The sequence below is a fragment of the Pinus tabuliformis genome, chromosome 7 (genome assembly GCF_031772625.1).
Source record: "Pinus tabuliformis cultivar Carrire ecotype Pingquan chromosome 7, CPIR1, whole genome shotgun sequence".
In the NCBI taxonomy this organism is placed as follows: Eukaryota; Viridiplantae; Streptophyta; class Pinopsida; order Pinales; family Pinaceae; genus Pinus; species Pinus tabuliformis.
The window spans coordinates 153,112,842-153,140,800 of NC_142293.1; the positions used below are offsets into that span (position 1 = coordinate 153,112,842).

The window sequence follows — 27,959 nt, forward strand, 5'->3', positions numbered from 1 at the left end:
TGCACTCCAACATATGGGACAAGGGGTTGGCCCCTTGTTTTCCAAGCAAGACCCTATGGTGGTCCTAAGTGGGTGTGGGGGCACAAGGACATCCTCACGGGTCTCCAAGTGAATCGAAAATGCGTATAGACTATCTGTAAGGGCTAGGATGATGATATAAGCCCTCCCTCTGCAGCAAGAGACATCATCTGGATCCTGAAACACTTGCCAAGTGTATGGTGCAAGTGTGGAGCCGGTTGGGCATAGTGAACCAGGTGCATCATCCTCATCCAAAAGGTGCAACACGAGCAATCAATGTGTGATGTTGGGGATCCATGAAGTAAATTCTTCTATGGTGGAGGCCCATGGCTCTCAACATTCACCCTACAAGTGCCCATGTGGCCCTCTAGAGGGCTAGGACCCCGTATAAGAGACCAAGCCCCAAATGGAGACCCACCTGCAATCCTACATAAGATCCAATGCATCCCCTTGCCCTCCAATACAAAAAATCACTAGAATAATCAAGTAAAAGAGCTTACAAGTCATGGAATCAATGGGGCACTTCATGGTGGCATGCCTTTTCATGTGCCTCCAAGCTCAGTAAGGGGGTTAACCAAAGACCCTATTAGGTGGCTTCATCCTTCAAAAGGGGTGACATATCCATGGTACATCCCTCAATTGGTAGGTGGAAAATGATAACATAATGGAATGGTTTGAGGATTAGGGGAATCATCCAGACCACATGTTATGGTACAAAGGTAGTTATAATATGGGAAGCCCATGCTTGGGTATATGAGTGTAGAAGGGAGAAAATCGTGGTACGTGAGTTACCCCAACCTTTGTTTTTCCACCCTTCTTCATATGTCTTTTGCCTTTGATTGACTTTTCTTCATAACTGCTCGAGGCTCCAGGGGATGGGAGCATGTTGTGCAATATATAGCAATGGATACCCCCTTAAGGTGGGGCAATTCATCGCCCACCAGGAGTTGGGACAATCATGGGTTCCTTAATTATAGAGGGAGCTTATCTAGGGCCCATAGGAACCAGGGTAATGGCCATGGATAAGGGGTAGAGCTCATGTTTGACTTTTGCCCACGTGCTAAATTAGTTTTTGAAAAACATAATTTTCAAAAATTGATTTTTTTCTCTTTTAACAAGGACATGAAGAACATGCCCTAAAATTTATCTTTTGACAATAGCATGAAGAACATGCATTATAAAATGCATCAATGACCAAAAATATCAATTATGAAGACCAACCATAGCTACAAAAATTCAACACTTCAGGCTCCTAGGAGGACTTTTAGGGAGAGTGGACCACCACAAAAAATTTCTAGCTACATGGCACTGATGAGTAACATTAGTGATTCTTGCCCTTGTAGATTTGATGAGGCAGGAGACCAGCAAGTTTGGAGGGATGCCATAATGGAAGAGTATTATTCCATTATGAAGAACGATGTATGGGATATTGTGCCTAGGCCAGAGGGGAAATCAGTATTCAATTCGAGATGGATCTTCAAAATCAAGCATGATGCAGATAGCAGCATCGAGAAGTGCAAGGTTAGGTCTATGACAAGAGAGTTTTCCCAAAAGGAGGGAGTGGATTATGAAGAGACATCTGCTTCAATTCGTAGATAGATTTCTATCAAGGTTGTTTTGTCTATTACTTCAGAGATGGGGTGGAGGATACATTAGATGGATGTGAAAACAACATTCCTCAATAGTGTGATCAAGGAAGAGAAGTATATCGAACAACCACAAGGTTTTGATGTGTAAGAGAGGGATTCTCACATATGCATGTTGAAGAAGATGCACATGGTCTCAAACATGTACCTAGAGCTTAGCAATCAAGGATGGACGGATCAATTTCCTTATTAAAGGAGACACTAATTTTCCTGAGTAATAGAAAGTGAGGAATAATTTGTTGGGCGTAATTTTGTGCTTTGTTTTGTGACTGGTTTTCCATTTATTTTCCACAGAAAAATTTATTTAAATTTAAAATTTCAATGTATCTATTTTCACCAGTTTTCATAAAATATCTTTCACTGAGTGAAATATTTTCTCGGTATAAAATAAATTGCTAAGAAAATTAAATCAAATCTGGTATTAAAAATTAGCAAATAGTAAGGCCAAGATTGTGCTTTCTCATGTTATGTAACAAGTCAAATCCACTTGTGAAAATTGTCATTTGGAGAAAGAGACCCAATTCCAAATCTCATTTCATTTCAATACCCTTATATTCTTCCTTTGACACAGTGATATCTGTAAAATGAAAATTGTTTCTATCATGATTGGCGTCTATAGTTGGAGAAATGTTGACATTGTATATATAAATGAAAACTATGGGAATGAGTGATTCACATGGAAATGTAAGGGTTTCTTTCCTTTGTAGTGCAACATTACATCCTAGAGCTAATTAAAATGGCATTGACATTGTCTTAATGCAGTTGCAATTGATGGAACCATCATTTGTTCTAGTACGTATGAATCTTAATGCAGGCATCAGTCTATATGTTATTCCCCTGGGAATTAGAATTTCTGACTCATACACCTTATGTAGTGTTGATCAGAAACTATATGATGCAATATGGCCAAGCGAAAGCTCCCACGACCTAAGATGGATGTGTCTATCCATATCATGGGTTATATATTAACAAAACCTAAACCCATCAGCTACATTGTGTGTGCTAACACTTTAGAGGTTGCCTGTTCAACAATGTATTGTACAGGAAGCAAGTTGTAGTCTCTTCCAGAGGACAATCTAACACTTCAGTATGTTTACATGAGAAATTCAATGCTTTGAAAGGGCTCAAAGTTCATCTCCGTCCATTTATTGCAATCTCAAATGAATAATACAACATTGAACATTGAATCCTTATGTTAAAAGGTACCCCCAAGAGATATGCAAGCCTTGCACAACTGAATCAAGACATGCTACAACTCAATTTCAGTAACATCCTGCAGCTTAACATTAAGAATGAATTACATGTCAACTTCAATTAGTTGACACTCAGATACTGCTCTCCAGACCATGTTTGTCCAGGCTCTAGCTCCACATTTGCTATCTGTTGGAAGACAGTCACATATGGTTGTAATTTGTGAGCTTAGCACACCTTTTTATTGCAAATTTTAATATTCTTTTAAAGCTGTTGCATAAATGAGAGCTATAATTAACCACAATTCCAAATCAATCATACCTTGGCATTTTCAACACAGACAAAATCTTTGTAACAAGCTTCCATTTGCAAATGAGGATTCCATAATACAGCGTCTGCCCAACTACACGAATGTTCAAAAAAATTAAGAAGTATTGCAAAAAGAAGACATTAAATAAAATAAGAACATGTGCCAAATTACAAGACTATAAAACTGGGACAAAATTTCTTAATTTAACGCTTAAACAGAAAACATGGGATAGGTAAATGATAGAAAATTATAAATTGGACACAGACAAGATTCATAAAAAAAAAAATTCTTACTTCTTGTTTTCAATAGATATTGTATCACCAAGTCCATTCTCAAGTAGAAGCTTGTTTGGTGCCGCAAGATATATACAATCCACAAATCCTGGGAAATTAACAACTTCCCTGCCTCCAGCAAGAAATAGCAGTAGATGTCATCAGAGCCAGAAATGATAACTAGTATGATATTATCATTTTCATGTCCAAAAGACATTCTTTACATTGTGCGTTGGAATTCAACAGCTTTATTTAGAGTGTGTTTACACTCTTTTTCCTCAAACAGTCATCATTTCTATGTAATCATTTCTACTAGAGAACATTTTTTGGTTTAGGCCAGATGTACCTTTCCTCCACGCCCTTAATAGGATTTACTGGATCTGGAAATTTATTCAAACTTGTGCAACCTTTAAGTCCCTTCACAGATGCACCTGTAACCAATGCCTACAAAGACAATAGCCAAACTGTTCATTAAGGGCCTTAACAAATGCCAGACAAAATATTTTTTATTGATGTCTACAAAGTCAAGAATGGCCATGGAACAAGAATTTATCATACACAAATGCTACTGTGTTTTAACAGCCTTTTAACTTTCTTTAATATATTAGCATATTTATATAAGTGTTCAACAATTAACCATAAATTCAAAGGAAAACATACAAGCAACTCATGCAACACATGTATACACCAGATATAAGTGGAAACCCACCAAGGAAAAAGCCACAAAGTTTGTTGTGATGTAAAAGCAAGTACACACTCCCTCTTTTACATCAATTTTTCGTAGGCTTCTACCTACAAGAGGCTTCTACCTCACTTTTCTTCTGCAAGCTACAACTTGCTGGGAGCCCCCACTCCTCTTCTTACAAGCTTCAACCTGTTCTTTTTTAGGCTACTACCTGAAAGGATACACCAATCCCCTGACAAGATTACAAATTTTCTTTGCTAGTTTACCTGGTCTTTAAAATCTTTCTTCTTCTTTTCTTTGGCACTGGCCAGTACTTTGTTTCTGCCCCTTTATCTTCTCCACTCCTCTTCCTCAATTATACTTAACATCTGCTCCTCTTCCTCTTTCTCTCTTTGCCAAGCACTTCACGAATTAGGTCTCAACACATTCAATTCAACAAGCAGAACTGCATTCCAAAAAGACCCATCTTTATATAACTTACTGTCTCTTAGTATTCCAATGCAAGAACTTGAAAAGGTTGTCTCTTTGTATTCGAACATTGTCTCTTTGTTTCGCAGTGTCCTCAAAAATAAAACTAATGGTCCTCGAAAAATTAACCAATGTTGCGAAAATCGTTATCAGGATTAAATCGGTGAAGGGAAAAAATCGTAAAAAATCGGGAAAAAATCACAAAATACAAAAATATTCACTTTTTTTCAAATTTTTTAATATCTAAAGCATCTACAACATAAAATAAATACATTGACACATAAATATGATAAAATAACTAATATATAAGATGTGTAATATCATTTCTAGTGCTACATCACACATAACAGTGAATCATGTCCTAAATAGTAAGTCCTGACTCCTGAGTCCCAACTCAACCTCAAAATATCAACAAAAAATATAATAATGTATCTCATATCATGAGTCGTAATGTCATATACAATGAAATAAACCAAATAACTAATACTATTGATTTCCTCTGCCCCTCTTGCGAGAAAATGCAATAGCTTTCCCTTTCCCTCTAGATGTAGATGCCAGTGGAGTTGGCAGTGGACTCTGCTGTGCTCTAGAAGCTGAAGAACTAAGAGCTACAGGAGCTAGACCACATCCTCTACTGGTGTCAAGGGTAACCTGGGTAGGTGGTGTCACCTCCTCCTCCTGTTGCTCCTCCTCCTCCCCCTCCATGCCTTCCACTACCTCCTGCTCTAACCAATCATCGGCAGACTCCATGATAGGCCTCTCGACCTCAACCCTCCATGCAACAATGGTGTCAATCCCATCCAATGAGATGGCCTCCATATCAGGTATCCTCTCAAGTTTCTTCCCCCACAATCGAAGATTGTAGTAGACGTAGACCATGTCATTAAGTCGTTGGGTCTCCAACCTGTACAAAGATCATAAAATAATAATTATAATCAAAATATTATTTAATGAATTCAAAAAATTAATTGGAAATGTGGAATATTTTAAGTTTTAAGTTTAACCTGTTGCGCTTCTTGTTGTGTATTTTTTCAAATACACTTTCGCTCGCATCCTGAGGAGCTACATGTTTGGCTGAGGATTCGAATGGAAAGCTTTCGCAAATGGGGTACTCTAGCACCATAGCGAGTCCACCATGCATCTACAACAAAAATAAAAAATAAGATAAACATAAGAAAAAAATGAAATTTGAAAGTTGAAACAAAGTATGAAGTTATGAACTTGAAGAGACAATGAAATTTGAAAATACCTGGCATTGTAGTCTTCCTATCAGTTACAGCCATCTCAAAGCCAAATGTGCCACCTGCCATCCTATATATCTCCATTTCTTTGGAGATTTCTACACGTTCTGTTGGAGATCGCACCATCCTCTGAACACAGGTTAAGAATACATCAATGATCTTAGCATCAAATAAGAACCCACATGGGTAAGAAATGCAAGGTTCAAGTAGATCCCTGCAGCATGAATGGGACGATGGAGTGTGTTGTTCCATCGTTCATCAATCACTTCCCATAGGAGTTGTTTTTGAAACCCCTCATCTCCCTTGTCATCATAGTAGGCCCGAATGGATTCTTTGGTCGTCCATGGCCTCATACAAATAGCCCATTGCGGGTTTCTCACCATTAACTAATCAAAGAACCTTTACCAAAGGTTCAGTAACGGTGCACACCTCCTGCACTCCCGCCCAGAAGTCTTCCTAGTATGAAACTAATCTGCATATGGCCTCTCTCTCTGGTTTGCGACTCATTGTCAAAGCAAGCCACTCCTCTGAAAAAAACATTTTCTTCACATCCCACATAGAATTCAAGAGGGATTGAAGAGATATGAAACTGGTGGCAAACCGTGTAATGGCGGGGCGCACCAACTCCTTGTTGTTGGTGAATTTTGTCATCAATCTAAGCACAGATGCATGATTATATATAAATTTTGTAATGTTTTTTGATGAGTCAACAATATCTTTAACAAAGGAAATTTTTCCTATGTCCTCCAACATCAAATCAACACAATATGCAGCACAAGGTGTCCAAAATAAAGTGATGCCTCTCCATAAGCATCCTGCCAGTAGAACATAATTTGCAGCATTTTCCATTATGACTTGCACAACATGTTCTGCACCCACCTCCAAAATAAACACATCCAGCAAATCACATAATAATTTTGCATCTTTGATATGTGAAGATGCATCAACATATTTCATAAACATTGTTCCCTTGAGACAACTAACCAAGAAGTTTATAAGGGTTCTCCCCTTTTGGTCAGTCCAACCATCTAACATCACAGTGCATCCTGTTTGTGCCCATGATGCCCTAAACTCCTCCAATTTTTTGGTGCAGTCAACCTTTTCATCTTAAAGAATGTGGCCTCTAAAGTCATCATAAGAAGGGATTTTGTACCCTGGGCCAACAGTTGCAATAGCATCAACAACAGGCTGCAAAATGGATTATTCCTTGCAACGTTGAAAGGAATATCACTTCAAAGGGGAAACTTGCCCAACAACTTGTCAGCTTGTTCTCTCATTTTTTTTTAAGCATTGAAGTGATAGATGGTTGTGAACCAGGCGTGGTTCTAAGAACCAAAAATTATGAGACAGCTACAGGGTTGGTTGTAGACATTGATGCTGATGTAGAACCAGTGCCACTTCTATATTCACCTCCTAACACCTTCCGTGCTAGTTTCTTCTTCAGATCTGCTTTGGCCACTCTCTCTTGCTCTAATTCTTCCAATGATCTCATGGCTCTTCGAATGATTTCTGCATTTGTATTGTTGCAAGGCCCTACATCATATCCAGGGATTTATGCAAGATAATACTTCAATCTATAAACCCCCCCGACATATGTTGCCCACACAACTTGCAAGACAAGTTCAATCTATCAAACCCTCCATCAGGTTCACCAAATTCCCACAGAGGGTCCAATTCCCTTGGCATGTTTGTAACTTGGTTGAACTCTTGAGTTTTAATATAAGATGAAGTTTGAACTTTGAAATTGAACCTATGGCACAATAAGAACTGCCAGTTACAAAAATTAAAAAAAAAAAAAATACATACATGACACAACACATTGAATTTTTGACAAACAAACAAAAAAACCTCAACTCAATCCAAAATGAACTCTCTCCACTCTATGCAACAAAAATGAAAAAAAAAATATCATCAAATCCACTCAAAAATCATTGATAATCAATGGGTTATAGAAACCCAAGCAAAACAAGAAAAAAACCCAAACAAAATGGCCAAATTTGGTGCCCATACCTGGAAACTATGGTTTGCCGAAAGAAATTTGATCCAAAGACGAAGTTCTCTTGCTTGGGATGCTAAAATCTCCAGGCTTCCTCCTCCTCTAGCCTAATAGACACCTTCCAGGCTTCCTCTCCTCTTCAGCTCTCAAACCATGCCGCTGTCTATTCAAAACGACAAAAAAGAGAGTCGTTTTTCCCTTATAAAACGCGCTGTCCATCACCTTGGCAATAACTTTCCATTGAATTGAGATAATTTCGAAAAAATATGCAATTTTTTGGGCCTTTTTTTGAAAAAAAAATGCGTAGTGATCAGATGAGTTTATCGACAAAATGAGAAAGTCTTGATTTTTTGATGTTATCGCAATAATATCACGATTTTCATAACACTGAAATTAACATAAGCCAACTCCAATGATTGGATAAACCATGCCATGTGATTATTCACAATTTGGAACCTCATTACTAGTCAAATGTTGGACATCAATTTGGCTTTAGGTCTCTTACTACTTGTTGCAAAAATCCAAGATGAGGAAGCTATGTTTTTGGACAGATTCAACTCAAGCTGGCCAATTCGATTCCTCCTATGGGCCATATTTTGGTTTGGTCCGAGACTGCCATTTTCCTCAACTATCATATGTGTTCCTACTGCATTAACTCCTGCAGCTTTCTCTCTCTGTCTATCAGGTCCAGTTTGATTGAATTCTAATTCTTTCCTCCTGTCAGACTTAGTTTGACTTGATTCAAACCTAGAAGTTTGTTCTTTCCTTGACAATTGTTTGAAAGCGTCTTCCCTCTGCTACTTGTATAACTGGACACATTTGGAGATCTTACATATAAATCAAAAGCTTGGAACAAAACATTTGGTCGAGAAATATGCATCAGAGTAGGTCATTCTATCTATAGGCCACGACCCACACTTGATAATTTTTCTTAGAATGTCTGTCATTGTAATTTTTGAATGAGCTATTCAGACTTTAAAGGACTAAAACATTGAAATAGATATCAATCTCTCTTCAGGACAAGGTTTCAACAAGAAAACCTATCAATTTCTCTCCAAGAAAAGGTTTCAACAAGATCTTTCTCATGCTTCACAAACAAATTCCTGGATACTAACATGTGTTTGCTTTTTCATATAGCCACAATCTTCCATATTTGTTTGTCTGCATTCTCTATGGAAACTCCATTTTGAGTGACAATTTGATATATCTAGCAACTCCCAGTCCAACTGAAATATTTCACCCCTTCATAAAAGCCACATCCTACCAGAAGGCCTAGAAGAAACAAGAACTGAACCTTCTCTACTAGACTTCAATCCTTTAGCTTCCTGAGCTTCTTGTCTGGCAGCGTTTAGGTCTGTTACCAATGTTTTTGAAAAGTTTGAGAAAATCCTATAGCAATGAGACTTACATGTATCTCTCCTGCATACCTATCATCAACAACAGCTCCAAATATGATATTTGTTGATGGATCTGCTAAGCTAGTAACAACTTGGGATACTTTGTTTACTTCTTGCAATGTAAGGTCTTTTCCCCAGTAGTATTGTACACAACACCAGTAGCATGCTCTATTGATCTTTCGATAAGGGGAGCAGAAGTAGTCTTGACATCTGCAAAGTCCACATTCACTAAACCTGGAATTATTATTATATCAGAAATTCTTTGTACACCTTGACATAGAACATCATCAGCAAGGAGGAAAGCCTCTTCAAGAGGCATCTACTCTTCAACAACATCTAGTAACCTATCATTTGGAATGACAATAAGAGTATCCACAAATTTCTGTAGTATCTCAAGGCACGTACAAAGTATCATGAATTGCCTGCAAGGCCTCTACAGATCTCCTACGATCTTCAAAATTGAAAGGATAAGTTACTACACCTACAGTTGGGAGTGAGAAAATTTGTAATATGAAATCTAGGACCTGTTACCACTCAAACTAGCAGGGGTCCTAGGAAGGGATCCTATAAAGCAACTACTAGGTCAAGGGCAATGGAACGATAGCCCATTGTCACTTCAGCTAAAGCTCCCTGCTCTTTACGGACTTTCACCGGTGGGAGGAAACCTAGTATAAAGGGGAATCACTACATGAATGGAACAATGAGAGGGCAAGGAGTGATTCCTAAGGCCTATTCACAAGATCGACTCAATTACATGGCTTTCTTACTCGAGAAGCAAAGTGCTATGCTCTCTAGGAAGGACTAAGAGGATTCTCAAGGCTAGGGTTTGAAAATATATTTTGCAAAGATGATTCCTAGGCCTGGAAATCCTTTTGGAGAATTGGTCTTTGTGTGATCTTTATGGAATTGGCGTCAATAGGTTGTGGGACCACACGGAACCAAGCGTACCCAAAATTTGGTCAAGGGTATGGAGTTGATCACCCAAAGAGGGGCTTGACCTAATTAGGGAGGAGAAGAGGATCAAAGGACAAATTTTCATTGAGATTTGAATTCAATGATCCTAATGAGGACAGTAGCCAAGGGAAAACTAGGGCAATAAATGGTCCTTGAGATAGGGCTTCCTATATCTCAAGGTCCCACCATCATATTTGCTTCAAATATGGAGGGCCTCTAGAGCAAACCTCAACACAGTTGTGGACCAAAAATTGAAGTGTTTGGATGGCTAGATTGTGAAATAATTGATGCCCTAGGTGACCTACGTAGACTAGACCTAGAAAAAGAGGGAGGTGAAAAGAATAAGCGTTGAAAATGATCACCAATGGAGGATTAGTGCCTTGTCCTTTGGGAGAGATGGATTCAAGAAGAATTTATGGTTTTGGAAAGAATTCACCCAGTCAAGGAGGCCTTCAACAATTTCACATGGCATTTAGAGCATGAGAACAGTTGCTGCAGGGACTTTATACTTTGGTTTGCAATAAATGATGACTGATCGAGATGTATTTAACATAAATTATCTCTAGGAACATTCATACATGGCCCATGACATGATGCAACGCAATAAAGAACAAAAATTCCCACAATTTCATATAGAGCAGCAGTAAATTTCAAACTTATATAGCAAAAATACCAGCAACATCCATGTGAAAAAAGTCAATGACAAGGATAAACACTAAAAGCAATGTTGCACCAAGACTCCGGTGCGGAGAGATGCAAGTGCGAGGAGACGCACAGGGGGGATGTGTGAAAGTACCCTCAAATTTTAGGGAAATTTTCGGGGTGCAGGGGGACGTCGAGGTATATATATAATGAAAGCATAAATATTAAATACACTAATAGTAATACTAATACATTAAAATTTGATCCACACATAAAATTTAAATTCATAATTGAATTAAATAATGACATTGATCCATCCTCATAATTCATTTTGATACATACATCATTCATATTACAACTCATTATTCATCCATACTATGAGATTCAATAATGAAATATTCAAATACATTGATCCATATCATTCATCATTCTACAATCTACATTGATTTAAAAATTAAATTCATCATCCATCATTCTAGAATCTAAATTGAAAGAAAAACATCCTAGTATATCACTGTATACTATACACTAAATACTGAAGTTTGAACACTAAAATAGTAAATTACTAAATTAAAAATTTATATAATTCAAAGTTTCAAACTCAAAAATAGTTAAGAGTGAAGAGTCAAGAATCAGTCTAAGGTCATCAATATCTAGTGTCACAACTCAAAAGTTAAAACTGAAAAGTAAAAATGGATAATGAGCACTGAAAATAAAATCAACATCAAGGACTCAATCTCAATGATTGGTCCTCTACATCCATCTACTGCGTGAAGTCATCGGGACCATCAATGGGAATGTCGTTATCTGAGTCAAAGTCACTCTTTTGAGTAACCAACGGAACTCCAACCAAACCATGTTGCAGCTCATCTGGTCCATCCTCATCATCTATTTGTGCACTATCCTATGGATCCACATCCCATCGTGTTGTCGGTCCCCTCCAATACTCTGGAGTCTTCCTATATGCAAGACATAGAGAACTGTGCACTGCAACTAGCTTCTCTGCTCTCCTAGAGGAAAGTCTATTCGTCTTGATAGAGTGGATGAAGCTATATGTGAACCAACTCCTCTCTGTAGCAGAGGAACTAGCAATCTGAGACAATAAGCTAATAGCAAGTTGTTGGATCTCTGGAGCATCATCCCCATGCATGGTCCACCAACCAATGGGGTTACTCTGGCCTAAGTCATTGCGATCTTCCCTTGCATCATGCTTATTGAAGGGACCACTGAGACTTGGAAATTCCATCCACTGTCTCCTAATTGTTCTTCGTTCTTCTGAAATATACATCTTTGCAATGGCAACTCGAAATCCCTTTTTGACCTCTAGATCTTCAATGGGAAGAATTCTACCAGTCCTTGCCACATACCATTTTGTGTTGAGTGCATATGCTGCCATGTGCAAAGGTGTATTCATTCGATCCCACCTACACTGAATAATGGGTTGAATCTAGGTCGTATAAAACTCTATGGAAGGATCTTTCTCAAGAATGGTCACCCTCACTTGATCCAACATATTATCAAAAGTCCAATAGATTTCTCCAATACTAGGAGAATTTGTGTTAGTGTAGCGAATGACCTCAACTACAGGACGTATGAGTGACACCAAATAACCACATTTTGTCCACCAATCATTATCCAATATCTGAATCTTGATTTTCTTCCCTTCCTCTGTCTTGGATTTTGCCCATTTGTTCCAATCTGGAATCACAACCATGGCCTACAAAGTTGGCTGCACCTCCAACATCCTCCCTAATAAAAGAAAATAACTTGCATATCTGGTATCTGTAGGCTTGAGGAATTCCTTCCTCGCATGAGAACTATACATGGCTAAAGAGGTGTGGTGATTACAAATAAACATCTACACATTTCTTGCAGTTGTCACCAAGTTAGATACACCGACTCAATTTTTCCAATGTCTTTCAATGCATTATTAAGCGCATGCACACAGCAAAGGGTCTAGAAAATATGCTTGTATTTACTTTGAATCATTATCTTGTTGATCTACACACTACTGTTGCATATGTCACAACCTGCACAACATTTGTAGAGCCAACCTCCTCTATAGCATCAAGAAGAAGCTCAAATTGGAAAGTTGCATATTTGTGTTTTCCAGAACAATCAATAGCTCTAAGAGAGAAAGGCCCCTCTCGACAAGTAACTATGATGTTTATAAGTGAGCGTTTGGCAATGTCTGTCCACCCATCCATAACAATAGAACAACCTTCCCTCACCCATGTTTGCCTCAAATTTCCTTTTGCACACTTGCTTTTCTAATATCACTATCCTCTTATGTTCCCCTAGGGGCACATATGAGGGTCCTGTTGCTGCAATTGCCTTGACCATCTCCTTGTAGTAAAGAGAACGACTAACATGGAAAGGAATGCCATTGGCAAAAAGAAATTTTCCAATGGCACCATCTGTATCATCACAATTCAAATTAGTATACATCTCTGCAAGAGTTGGTCCCACTACACAAGAAAGGAACCCTTAGTCCCAATAGGAGATGGTGGAGGCATATTTTTCATTTGTTTTAATTTTCTTTTGGAGCTTGTAGGTTCATCAATATTTTGATGAGTTTGGGCCATGACATTTTTACTTGAGAAGGTGTCCTTTGCATCTGTTGCCATTTGTATCCTCAAGAGCTCTGACTTTTGTAGTATGGTTAATTTTGTACATATATGAACCCCTTTGCCACCTACACCCAAATGATGCATCATGATCCGACTATAACTCCATGCCCAAGAATGGCCACAAACATTGCATTTCCAATGGTGTGTCCCACCTCTTTTTTTTCCTGATTTTGGTTGGGTTGAGGGGCCAACCATTTTGGTAAACATATAACAAATGAGGTTTACCTAGATTAAATGTCCCAATTGCATAGTCTATCAATGACTTTGATGGGGTTGCACTGGGAGAAATACTAGCTTCACTACTACCATGGGTTTCGTTCATTGTTGATGGGATTTCAGTTCCAAGTGGACTTTCTGTTTGAGGATCATATTCACTATCACTATCAGTGGCATTGTGGCTGCTCATGTTGATTTTCCATGACCTTGGGTCTAGGATAGAATCTTAAAATCTCTGACGCTACCAAACCAAGAATCTCAAGGATACTACTTTGCACAGCAGGATATAAACAACGGCAAATAACACATGCACAGAATATAGACAACCTTTTATAGTTTTCAACCCAACTTCGTTATATTAAACAACATATAATACAACAGTCTAGGGCTCCTATATCAGGGATAATGGCCCTCATACATCCACTAGTACAAGATACAAAACGGGGCTTGGTGTTAGTCCATCGACATCCAATCTGCCCTCAACAAGATACTCTGACCATATGGTTGATGAAGTCGACTCTCTCAGCTCCCCTCGGTCGTACCCTGTACCTACCCGATCCTTCGACTCCCGATCTGCAACTCCTGCCTCTATCAATGCTCCAAGTCCATCTGGCCACTAAATCTTGGCTATCCAATCTGCTCTCTAGTTGTGTGTTCGTCCATCAACAAATCAACACATCGAGACACCTGTCGAGTTTTTCACAGTGCCACTTATGAACAACTCTCAATCTGCCCACTGCTGCTCCTCAGCTACTCAGGGACTTCATCCCACTATGGTCTTCCTACGTTGCTTCGATGAAGATCAACATAGGGCACGAAGGGTTGCCACCTATCACAACAAGATGTCCATCTCCCACAATGAACACAGGCTAGGAGGATTGTCCATCTTCTGCTATAAATGTCCTTCTCCACAAACAAGTATCGGGCTCCACAAACATGCTCCTAGTTGATCAGACCCTTGATCTCATCAACTGCAACTCTCGCAACCACCTTTGTCCATCAATGTGTTGCTCACTGGGCTCCAACTTGGACACTATCACGTTGTCCTTCAGCAGACCATAATTGCCCAATCATATCCACAGTTGGTCTTCTCTCACGCTGTCCTCCAACAGTCCACGAGAGACCAAGTCCACGTTGTAGCATCTGCACCTAGTTAGGGCATCCCCACACTTAGGAGACCCTTACATATGGTAGCCCACAGACTCCACCAATTCTACCCTTTGCTCTGCAATAGAGGAGCTATTGCACAAATCTGGACTTCAACAACATGTCCTCACCTAGGACATCGATCCAACTATCATCAAGGAAACATTTGCAACTCTCCTTGCTATTGTCCTCTTGCCTCTCATCTGATGTGCTCACTGTCACCTTAGCTGCTTGGTAGGCTTCCAAATAGTCCACGTGGGCTCCTCCAAACAACTCCTAAGGTTTCCTCAAGCTTCCCATCAATTGATCCAATCAATGGTCAAACTCTTTGACCCAACACACATCAAACTCCCGCATAGACCCAATCACCTGTGGAAATTGTCACTAGTTTAGGGCATCTAACCATGAGGTCTGCCCCTCCTCTTTGACTTCCACAGGCTGCCCTATAAAATGATCCAAAACTGATCCATGACAAGGATCTAACACCTAGCAACCATAGAGAAAAAGCATACCTTTATTTCATGGACTGTTGTGACTATTGCAAATCTGGTTAGGGCATACACACTCCACGTTAGCCCTAAAAACACCCTCAATAGTCCTTCAAATGTTGTGGCTTACCCTCCTTTATTTGTTGCCTATCCACGTTGCCCTATTCCACACTTCTAGTTGTATAATTAGGCCTTACAACCCTCTTTAATCACCTTAGCAGGTCTACGTTGTTCTTGTGGTTACTTCAGGGCTACGACCTACAAACGTCAGGTGGGAATCACCCTAACGCAGCCTTCCAACAACCCAGACTTCTCTCTTTTTGATGCGGCCTTCTAGCAGATGTAAACGCACCTTCAAACAGTCATGGAGATGCTCCACCAATGATCAGGGTTCCTTCAGCTTCTGGAATTATCCAAGATCTTTTATTTCTATGATGTTGTTAGAATTGCATTTAAAAGAGCATAAAAGAACACATGTGGATGCTTAAACAACAGGAAACATGACAACGATCAGCAAATCATGAAAACGACACATTTGATAACAGAGTTCGTCCAGTGTGGACTACGTATACGAGCCCGATGTCAAGATGGTGCAGGTCGCTTCATATAATGTTGTAAATGATGATGATGTACATGGAAGACTCTCTGTCATATCAAGGACATACACCCTCAACAAGAGTGGCTTGTCTCTCCATGAAACATTCCGCTTACAGGAATTCTCACTCAAGAAGGCTTCCCCTCAGCATGACAAATTAACATGATCTCGCACAATGTGGCAATGAGTATCCCTTCAACATAGTTACACCAATGTTTTAAAACTCCGACTCCGACACCGACTCGGCCGAGGGTCGACTCCGACTACAACTCCAACTCGGTATCGACTCAGCCGGCTTGATTTCAATGACTCGGTCATTGTAAAAAATACATTGAATATTTATTTTTTTATAAAAAAAACATAATTTTAAAGATTTTCATTCATGTTTCCAAACACACAGCAGTAGAATATAGATGGAAGACAACATATGATCAAAGTAGGCTCACGAATATATCCATTATATCAAAATGGCACCCAGTGCACTGTCCAATACATACATGATCAAAGATTCAAAACAAAAACACATAACCAAGGAGGCTAGAAATGGCCTCTACAACAAAAGTAAACTGTGACCAGTACTACTAGCTAGTAGCTACTGCCAGAGGAGCCAAGATCATGTGGATCAATCTCTGGATCATCATTAGAGTCAAACAGGGGGCCCCATGGCTCCTCCTCATCATCATCTCCAACTGCAACTGTAGAAGTGGTAGCACTAGCAGGCTGTGTAGCAGATGCAAGCTGAGATAGACGAGATATGCGGTTGCGCTTTTGTCGTGGCTGAGCAGAGGAAGCGCCTGCAATTGGAGGACTTGCTCGCTGTGAGGCTGAGGCTGGTACAAGTGGATCAGGATCTGCATTCAACTGAACATCATGTTTGAGAGATGCCTCCCCCTGTAAATCTAAATCAAGATCCTCATCAGTATCAAACTCTGCTAGATGACTCTCCACTACCCAATCTAATGTTGGATCAATGTCTTCCAACACAATCTTTTGTTTAGCAATTGGTTGCGTCTGAGCCAGAGGTTGTATTGGACATAGACTAGATCATTTAACCGTTTTTTATCCAAACGATTTCTCATCTTTGTGTGAATCCTCTCAAAGACAGACCAATTGCGCTCACATCCAGTAGCACTGCAAGTTTGACTCAAAATACGAATTGCAAACTTCTGCAATTCAAGACAATGGCTACCAAAAGCCTCCCACCATTGTGTTGCAAAAAACATAGGAGTGTAATGAGTTAACTCAACAAATTTCAAAATTACAAATTATATCCAACTTTCAAATTATAAACGATTTAACAAAATTTAAAAAAACTATTAAAAATTTGAAAATTGAAATTTTTGTTTACCTAGCTCTGAAGCTCCCTCTACCGCTAACAAGTGCTCCCTCTACTGACCTCTGCGTTGTTGCAACAACTCCCTGCATCTCGCTCCGTTGCACACCTCTCTGTGCCATCCTGCACTGGTGCAACACTCCCGTAACTCTCGCACTGTTGTAGCCTGCTAGCCTCGCATTGTCCCGAGACTCCTGCACTGTAGCACTCTCTGTCGCTCCATCTGCATCTATCTCTACCGACATCCGCCAGTCCTGCTACTCCTCTTCGGGGCTCTTGTAGCAAGGTATAATCCAAGAGGTTGGGTACCTCAAGGATCCTGCCCCTCATCGCCTGTAGTCCGTCTGACTACAACTCGATGTCTCCCCACTTTTTCTCAAGTGGCACATGAGCACTCATGGCACAATCGTCATCCTCCTCGACTTCTTTCTCCGCCCTTGCTGGCGCTGCCTTGGTCTCAGAAGCCTCTCCCTTACTCTTCTTCCTAGGACACTGGTTCGCAAAATGACCCAGTTCCCCACAATGGAAGCACTTGACCTTGGAGAGGTCCTTCTTCTTTCTTTTCTCTTGCTTTCCCGCAGATGCTAGAGCCACATCCTCTTCTTCCTCCTCCTTGATTCTGACCCCTTTGCCGCTATTCCCTACCTTGGTCACCCGTTTGATCTCTTCTTGACGAAGAGCCGCCCAAAGTTCCTCCCAATACAAAAGGCTCGTCCTGCCCAGTATGCTCTGGACAAATACCTCACAATGCTCTGAGACTGTGTTCAATGCAATCCTCACCATCAATTCCTGATCCAGCGTGGCCCCTATGGAAGTTTACTGGTCATGGATCTCCTTAAATCGACCGAGGAAGACATCTATCTGCTCTCCCTTCTACATCTGGTATGACCGCAGCTGATTTTCAAGCAACATCTATGCTAGTACAATTTCTTCAGGGCCTCCCACATCTCATTTGTCGTGTCCTTCTCGGCAATATGCGGCACCACATGATCTTTGACCCCATCAAGGATGATGCACTTCGCCCTGGCCATTGCCTCCTCGTACTTCTCATTTTCAACTAGGTCAACTGGGATCGTTATTATTGTCAAGTCGAAGTCCTTGATGCGATATCTGTCTAGAATGGACAAGATCCTGGCCTTCCAGACCACGAAGTTGGATGCTCTGTCCAACCTATCCTGATCTCTCAGTCCATTCATAGCCATTATGCTGCTATTCTTTCGACTCTTCCGAGCCTCTCTATTTCCCTCCTAGAAGTCCTATGTTCGACTCCTGCTGAGTCTCTCAACTTCCCGTCTGGAAGTTCTCGGTTCGACTCCCTCTGAGTCACGATTTCCCTTCTGGAAAACCCCCCTCCTTGGTCTTGCCCTGTTAGGTATTGTTCTGACCACAGTACCCCACCAGCTTCGCTCTGCAAATTACCCGCAGCCTCCTATAACCTAGCAACTGAAGGATTGAGCCACTTGGCTTTGCACAATCCCAGCACTGGCAAATCAACTCCCCTAGCCAACTGCGCCAACCCTCTTGGCCACTGCGTGGCTCTGCGTGAGCCTAATTCTACCTCCCGCAGCCTCTGCGTTGCCTTTCTCTAGCCTAGAATGATGACGTAGTCTCTCTGTGCCACTCCTTCCTCTGTCACCTTCTGCACGGATCAGCTTTGTCACTCGGGACAGCGGAATTTGCTGCTACAGCTCTGCTAGCTGATGCCTTCAGTTATCCTGTGATCTACAACCACGCTCTGATACCATGTTGGAATTTCTAAGTTTAACCCGTTAGAAATTCTTCCTATACTATCTGGCTTATTTCTTCCTACTTGTTTAATTACTTAACAAGTTATTCACCATATAAATACTAAAAATAAACACAAGTGCAGTATCAACATCTACAGATCATCAATTGAAAGAAAACAAGCACACAAGTGACACTGTTACTTTTGGACCAATGTCCCCGGAAAAACCCAATGTGGGAAAACCAGTGTAGCTATTCAGAGTGTTTTATTATTATGCAGTTTTCAGAATACAATTAAGGTGCTAGAAATGGCTCACCCAACAGAGAATGCCCTCGGCAGTAGTACCTCTCCTCGGAGACAGATATTCCAGTTAATTAATCACCAGATGAACGATCCCACAACAACAATTGCAGATTCCACTGCTCTGCGTCACTACCTAGTCTGCCCACGAAATTCCTCCCAGCACTGCCTCTTGGCCCTGCGTCAGCTTTGCTAGCCTTTGTGCAACTACTGAAGCCTCTGTGTCAGCTCTACTAGCCTCTGCGCAGCTACTGAAGCCTCTGCGTCAGCCCTTAGACCCTCTACGTCACCCATGATGGCATCTCATAGCTCTCGCAGCTCCCAGCTGCCTCTACATAGCACCGAGCTGCCTCTGTGTCAACCTCTCCAGGCTCTGCATTGTCTCTCCAATACTAACTCTGCCTCTCCGCAATGTATTCACTACCCTTCGCTGTTGATCACAGATTCGATTTCTCTTAGCAAACCCCGCTCTAGAAAATCGAATGACTAATCACTCTAATGTGTTCTCCAACTCACCCTCAAGCCTCTTTTTATACTTTTCTCGTTGGTCCATCAGCGGCCGATATTAAATCTCTAATAAAAGGCCAAGATTAGATTTGGCTTGATCCATGACTTTTGGAACCTTCTAACACAGTTTTATATTAATACCCATTAATATTTTATTTTTCCTAAGTTTAGACTTAGGAACTCTATTAAAATATTAATTATTTTAATATCTCCCAAACTGGTTAGAATCTTCCCAAACCATTTCTGGGTCTTGGAGATATTATGTGCTTTAGCCTCTCCACCAATTTTCATGGCTAGAGCACATCCGATGCTACCCCAAATCAACACAAAGAGAGCAAGGAACTCCAGGTATGAAGAATCAAATGTTGTTTCTGACAAGCTAAAGAAGTATTATCTTATATTGGCCCTCTCCACTACTTCTCCTCTAGTCTTTTTGGGAATCTGGCTTATTGATTGTAGTGCTTTAAGGCACTTCATCAGATAGAAGGAAGCTCTCTCTAATTTGGTAGAGATGGAAACAATCGTGGGGATTATACTTGGAGTCAATGCCACCTATCCCGGAAAGGGTGTAGGAAATGTTACCCCTAAATTGAATGAGGGTAGCACGATTCATTTACAAGAAGTTCTTTATGTTACCTAATCTCAAGAAGAACCCGATGTCCATTTAGGCAATGAAAATCGAGGTTTCAAGGTGGCATTCATCGATAGAAAGGTACGTGTTTGAAAAGGGAATTTTTCAAGATGCTTTTATTCTTGGGTTCAGAGTTGGCAATTTGTATCAAGTTGCAGGAAGTCCATTGGGGACCATGACAATTGACACATCTCTTTGATAGCACCGAAGGTCTGCTTATTATGGGGCCCTACCAATGGGAGTCAGATGGTGACAAGGATGCCTAAATTCAAGCAGAGCATGAAGGTACATGTCTGAGATGTACCAAAGGGAAATCTTACAAGGGGAGCATTCCCCTCATATAGCAAGTCCACAAATTTGAAACAACCCGAGGGGTTTGAGATTCATGATCAGGAATCTCATGTATGCAGGTTGAAGAAAGCTCTCTATGATTTAGAGCTAACACACCGGGCTTGATATGAGAGGATTGAAAGTTGTCTGATGAAGTTGAGATTCACTAGGAGTGAAGCGATCCAAACCATTGATTTAAGGTTGTGGATGATAGACCTCTCATACTGGCACCTTATGAGGAAGACCTCTTTCTGACAGGTGCAGACCTTCTCATTTGCAAAAGTAAGAGGGAGTTGGATTCCGGATTTAGAATGGTGAACTGCAAGCCCATGACTACCTCAATGAAGTCTAACTTTAAGAAGTTATGCGGTAGTGATGTCAGACCTGATTTGGGAAATGCCTTTGAGTTTCGTAAACTCATACTAGCATTGATGTTCTTAGTGAACTCCAGTCCGGATATATGTTTTGCAGTTAGCAGGTTGAGCTCATAAACGAATGAGCCTCACTAGATTGGTGCCAAGAATGTTTTGAGATATCTTCGGGGCACAATCTCTCATGGATTGAGATATACTGCCAGAAATGTGAAGGTGCATGATTATTCGAATGCTAACTGGGCAAGTAGTGTGGAGGATTGCAAGAGAACTTCTAGGTGTTGGTTCTCTTTGGGTTCTACTACGATATCCTAGATGAGCAAGAAGCAGAAGTCTGTTGCTTTGAGCACTATTGAACTACGAGTATGTCCTCGTGTGAAGCTGCCTGGTTGAGGAAGCTCTTCAGTGAGTTGTTTGGACACATGATGGATACCACCGTGATCATCTGTGACAACCAAAGGGGGATTTGATTCTTGAGGAATCCTGTGTTCTATGATCGCTCCAAGCATATAGACATCAGGTACCACTTTATCTGGGATATGGTACATCGAGGAGAAAGAAGGCTCCATCGCATTAGGACTGATGTGCGCGTCGTCGACATTTTGTCGAAGCCCCTGGGAAAGGTCAAATTTGTGACTTTCCGAGAACGACTAGGAGTCGTGGAGAGACTCTCTCCTAAGGGTCATGTATGATATGGGCATTGAGCTCTAGGAGCTCCGGGGGCTTGGGGGTACATCTTGGAGCGATGAGCAACCATATGGTGAGTGGTTCAGCGTTCCCCTAGTGGTCTGCTATGTAGGCAGGATGAGTGGTTCATCCTTCTCCTACCGAGACACAGTCATAGGGTGAATGGTTCAGCCTTCCCCTAGTGATTTGTTGTGTACAGGGTGAGTGGTTCAGCCTTCCCCTGGGCATGGTGGACCAGGTGCATCATCCCCTTCTGAATGGTGGAACACAGGCAATCAATGAACACTGATGGGGATCCATGAAGTAATATTTGCTATGGTGGAGGCCCATGGCTCTCAATGCTCACCCTACAAGTGCCAATGTGGCCCTCTGGAGGGCTAGGACCCCGTATAGGGAGACCAAGCCCTAAATGAAGACCCACCTACAATCTTGCATAAGATCCAATGCGTCCCCTTGCCCTCCAATACAACAAATCATTAGAATAATCAAGTAATAATGCTTACAAATCATGGGATCAATGGGGCACTTCGTGGTGGCATGCATTCGATAGGAGGGTTTGGCATGTAAAAGTGTCTCCACGCTAAATAGGGGTTAACCAAGGACCCTATTAGGTGGTTTCAACCTCTAAAGGGGGTGGCATGTCCATAGTACATCCTTTTAGAGGTAGGTGGCAAGTGATATAATAATGCAATGGAGTGGGGGATCAAGGAAATCATCTAGACCACATGTCAAGGTGCATGGGTAGCTATAATAAGGGAAACCCACACCTGGGTATATGAGTGTAGGGGGGAGAAAATCGTGGTACATGAGTTACCCCAACCTTTGTTTTTCCACCTTTCTTCATATGCCTTTTGCCTTTCATTGATTTTTCTTCATAACTACTCGGGGCTCCAAGGAATCATGATGTGTAATATATAACAGTGGATACCCCCTTGAGGTGGGGCAGTTCATTGCCCACTAGGGGTTGGGACAATCATGAGTTCCTTAACGATGAAGGGGGCTCATCTAGGGCCCATAGGAGCCAGGGTGATGTCCATAAATAAGGGGTAGAGCTCATGTTTGGCTTTTGCCCACGTGTTAAATTTGTATGTCCTAGCCATCTTTTGCATTTTGTGGTACATTTCCTGTTGAGAGTGGCCAAATTGTGCTTTTTACTTTCATTTTAGTTGCATCAACCTCTAGTGCATCGTTCCAGGCCCGACCCAAGGTGTGGACAAGGGGAGGGGGAGGCTAACCCCATGTGGACCCAGTGGACACATGAGGACCCGGATGGGAAAAGAGATGAATGGGGCTCAAATAAGTGGAGAAGGAGTAATTTAGGTGGTATCGGGAAGCAGGACCACGCAACCAAAATTGGGATTTCCCATGTAGTGCCAACCCTAAAGCTAATGGCCAGTAAAGGAGATCCCACGGGACTAGGATACAAGGGTACTCACGAAATCAATCAATGAAGACAAGAATACAAATCTAACCCAATCTTTCCGTCGAATCCCCCCACCAATTCATGCCCAAAAGTGCCCATGACAAGTGAGGAAAAATAATCAACTATACCAATGAAAAGACATACCTTTGGGGTCGGGAAGCCCACCTTCAAACATACATTCATAACAGATGAGTGAGGGACCACATCGCTGGCTCAAGTGGCGGAAAAATGGAACCTCAAGCTATTTGGGGGCTGCAAGGGGTTGTGGGCTACCGACTGAGGACCATCTGAGAGAAATCAATTTCTCCCATATACACTACCCACAGGTGGTGGGTAACATCTGGCTCCAACTGGGACATGAGCTCTTGGAAAAGTGCACGAAGCTACTTGAATGGGAGGTCATGATAACATGAACAATCTCTTGGTTACCATAGACATGTTACCTGTGCATATCAAAGACCAAGCACACAGGGCAGCATGTTTTTGTGGTGTCTTATGATCACCCATGCTTAGTATTAGGCTGTAAAAAATATATATATATATATGCAAATTTAATTTAAATGCAGCTAATCTACCATGAGAAATATCATATGATGTTAGTTCTAATGTGAAAATCTGTATGCAATGCATCCTACCCTAACATGCATATAGTAACACTACACTTAGTGTAGCTTATTGCTTTCCTTGCAGAAAGAACCCACAAGACCTTTAGATTCATACATGGAGCAACAATATGATACTTATCAGTCAAGAATCTTCCCTTCTCTAATGATGTCTCCAGCTATCTCGAGGCTTTCAAGATCTTCAAAGAGACTTCAATGATGTCCTAGAAAGGTGCCCTCTAGGATACCTTCAGCAACAACTTGATGAATGATACCAAGATTCTTTGATGTTTCCTTCAAGGATGTCTTCCGGGTAGGTTAGATTAGCAAGATTCAATCCTGCATTAGCTAGCTACTAGCTACAACTTTGACCCCCAATTTTGACTTGCGACTGTACTTTTGATTTTGTAGCTACTGCAAAAACCCTAGTTCTGGTACAAGATAGTTCTTTAAAAGCTCCTCCTTTGAGCGAGACATATCCTTTCGAGATCAATGAGATTAAAATGGAATATATGCTCTTCTAGCAACTTGATACTGCAACTCGGTCTCCTACAACTCGAACCTGCAATTTCGGCCTTTCTTGATGCCTGTCGAAACCTAATTTTTCGAACAAACCCTTCTATGAGTACACAAGATGATCCTTCCAATTGCCTTCTTGTTCACCTTGGCTCTAATACCATGTTGGAAAACGCAATATGGCAGCTATTAATTTAGATTTTCCTTATCCTTAATAATTACTTGTGATATTTATTTATCTTTTGTATTCTTTTTATTGGTTCTTCTTCATCAAACAATTATTAAGAGAAAAAATAGTAAAGACAGTGGACACAGAAATTAGGCTACAAGCCAGGGAAAACCCCTCCAAGGGAAAAACCCAGAAAAACACTTCTCTTCTTATAGAATCTGCTTCAAATGAGACAACAAAGACCCAAAACCCTAGATCAAGTCCTCCTCCAACACCAAGTCAACCCTCCAAAGAGACCTTCCAATTAGGTCAAAGTCAAACCAAGTCAACCAGAGACAAACCCTTCCAGAACTGCACCAAACTCAGAATTTCGGCCCCCCTGCAACAAAATTTCGAACCTGGAATAACTTTAGAAATTTCAGCCCCTACAACTACTCCAGAAACTCGCACGTGTAAGAGAATGCCCAGAAGCTTGTCTTCTTTCCTTCGCTGGGGTTTTCTCCTTGATTCTTTGTCCTTCACTCTTCTTTTTCATCCTTCTTATTGCAGATCAAACTTGAGATGATATTGTATCAAATGAGGTCAAAGATGTCTCTATATATAGCCTTTCCAAGAGGTCAAATAGCCCCTCTCTAGGTCAACTTGTCTCTGCCAGGGCCAACATGTACTAAGAGGCTTCCATGATTTTCTAGACTCAAAAATAAATTCTTTTTCAAGTTCCATTTTGCCTGAATGGGTCTTATAAACATGATGTTGACTCTCTCGACCCGAGACAATATATCCTATGACCTAATGAACCCTAGAAGAATGAAGAACATGCTTTCACCTAGAGGAGCATCAATAAAGAGCACGAAACCCATGCTTTCAAAATAATAACTTCTTCTTCTTTTCTTTTGTTTGTTACATAAGATACATATTGAAATGAGTACAATAACAATTATGAAGACCGAAACTAGCTACATTTTCAACAGATTAACCATGCACTAAGCTATATTTTGCTTTTATTTGATTTATAGATGCAAGTCCTAAATTATAAGCCACAAACATCTAACCAAAATTCACTTTTATGCATAAATCTGCCCTATAAACCCTAGCGGCTAACCCTAGACACACCAATGATTAGTGACTTATCCTACTAGGATTTAATGGAGTCTTTTAGGGCTAAATTTCAAGGGAAATATTTTGATGGAGTAAGGGAGGATGGCTATGGCATCCAATTTGTAAAACCCTAACTACTACTCTTGTGAAGGGAGAAATTAAATATAGGGAATGCACATTCAAAGTTTCCCTATAGGAATAATTTTGCATGCAATAATGTAGCAAGTTTTCAATATAAATAAAACATTTAGTCATGGCACAATAGAAACCCTACTTCATACATTTAATATGCAAAGTATCAATGATAAAGCAATAAACTTATAAAATCCTCCAAAGAAGTACTTTCAATCCCAGAATGACATATCCATGCAAAAATCAATTCCACAACAAACTCGTACAAATAAAAGATCACCTCTTGTGCTGATTTTCTAGTTTCCAACTTGTAATAGAAGCAAGAGAAATAACAGATCTAATAGAAGAGTACCAGGCAACAGGAGAAAATGTGTCCTCATAATCTTCTCCCTCTTTCTAAGAGAATCCATGGGCCACAAATCTTGTCTTATACTTCTCAATGCTTCCATTAGCTGCATGCTTGATTTTGTAGATCCATTTGGAAGACACAACAAATTTTCCTTCAAGTCTTGGCACGATTTCCCATACATCATTCTTCAATATGGACTGATACTCTTCAATCATAGCATCTCTCCAAACTTGATGTTCAGTTGCCTCTTCATAGGTGGATGGCTCAAATTCAATTATCTTACACATCAATGTTGCATAACCTAAATACTTCTTTGGCCTCTTTCTTTCTCTAAAGGTGCCATGAGGTGCTGCGTGTCCTCTACTTCTTTTAAAGTTCTTTCAAGACAAGCTAGTCTCTTTCTAGTCTTAGGTACAATAACTCTTGGTGAATCAACAAATTTATGTGGTTCATCTGACTCTTCAAGAGGATCTTGTTCCATAGGTTCAGACTCTTTAGGTTTCAATTCCACATTCTTAGGAGTCACCTGCATCTCATCATCAGAGTCCAAGTGTGATCCCTTGGAGTCCAAGTGATGACATCCTTGCAAGTTTCAATTGATTGTTGTCCTGGTATAGAGACTGAAAGCTTTTGAGTTTTCAATGTAGCCAACAAAAGTTCCCTTCTTCCCAAAAGACTTCAACTTTGTCATTTTCTCCTTGGGCACATGAACATAAATAGGACAACCAAAAATTCTCAAGTGTTCAACATTGGGCTTCTCACCTGTGAAGCCTTCTTCAGGAATATTATATTCCAAGATTCAATGTGGACATCTATTTTGAACATAAATAGTTGTCTTTGAAGCTTCTCCCCCATAGAAACATTTGCAGCTCTTGATCATGAAGCATGGCTTTGGCAACTTCCATAATAGTTTTTGTTGGCATTATGATTCAGGTGTTGTACTTGATGGCAAACTCTTTCAGATGGTAAATCAAGAAGGACGCAGGAAATTTTGTTCAGCAAGTGCGTCCCCGCAGGTATTCCATACAGAACCCGCGTCCAGGGACGCTGGCCAGCCGTTCAGAAGGTGCGTCCGCCCAGTGCACACATTTCAAGGTAGAGAAAAGCTCGTGGGGGCTTCTTGTGTGGTATCTAGCCGACGGTTGCGTGTTTCTATGGTGTCGGCTCGTGGTATTGTTCCACGCTTTGGGGAGAAGCTTGCCTATATAAAGCAAAGGAGTTCATTTGGTTTATGCATCATCTTGGTTGATCATCTCTTGGTGTGATCTAGTCCATATCTTTAAGGGTAAATCTTCTAATGGACTACGATCTATATGGCGCATGATCAGATCTGTGGATCTGAGTGTTTGGGTTGGTTCTGAAGTCCTCTTATCTTCTATATCTAAAAGGACGCAGATTCAGTGAAGGGAAAGTGCGCCGGGACGCAGTACAGTAAAGGATCAGGTGCGTCTCTGAAGCGAAGGACGCGGCGCGACTGTGGTATTGGGTGCGTCTCTGAAGCAAAAGACGCGGCGCGATAGTGTTGATGTGTGCGTCGGTCGCAGACAAGCAAAAGTAACAGTGCGTCTGCACGCAGAACAGCATAAGGTATACTGCGTCCAGTCGCAGGCCACAGAAAGAAAATATGCGTCCCTGTCTCAAGATGATCTGTTAACTGTATATTTCTGTTCATAAGGTGTTCTGGGTTGTTTCTGTAATTACTGATCTGATATCTGTAGTAGACTGTATCTGTTGTATACTTGTTGATCATTTTGAAAAAGAAGTAGGGGGTTGTAGCTCCCTTCCAGGAGAAGTCTGGAAAACAAGAAAGAGTTGTAGCTCTTTGCAGGTTGCAGCCTGCATGCTGGTAAAGGACTGCACCAGTACAAAATCATTGTAAAAAGAATTTCT

At 40.9% G+C, this 27,959-nt stretch overlaps 2 protein-coding genes across 2 annotated transcripts in view; both read right to left on the reverse strand.

Moving 5' to 3' along the window:
- Positions 1-2,560: 2,560 nt before the first annotated feature.
- Positions 2,561-27,959, reverse strand: part of LOC149246319 (Galactose mutarotase-like superfamily protein) — a 172,329-nt gene continuing 146,930 nt past the window's right edge. Inside the window, exons 7-10 of the mRNA XM_089457871.1 lie at positions 3,784-3,881; positions 3,459-3,566; positions 3,177-3,258; positions 2,561-3,044 (exon numbers count right to left, since the gene is read on the reverse strand). Of these exons, the coding sequence (XP_089313997.1) occupies positions 2,979-3,044; positions 3,177-3,258; positions 3,459-3,566; positions 3,784-3,881 (354 nt within the window). The 3' untranslated portion in view covers positions 2,561-2,978. The remainder of the gene's footprint in view (positions 3,045-3,176; positions 3,259-3,458; positions 3,567-3,783; positions 3,882-27,959) is intronic.
- LOC149246320 (uncharacterized) lies at positions 3,799-11,088 on the reverse strand. Its single transcript, XM_089457872.1, has 2 exons — positions 5,595-11,088; positions 3,799-5,494 (listed from the first exon to the last, which is right to left on the reverse strand). The coding sequence occupies exons 1-2, from the start codon at positions 5,729-5,731 to the stop codon at positions 5,077-5,079; spliced, it is 555 nt and encodes a 184-aa protein (XP_089313998.1). The 5' UTR covers positions 5,732-11,088; the 3' UTR covers positions 3,799-5,076.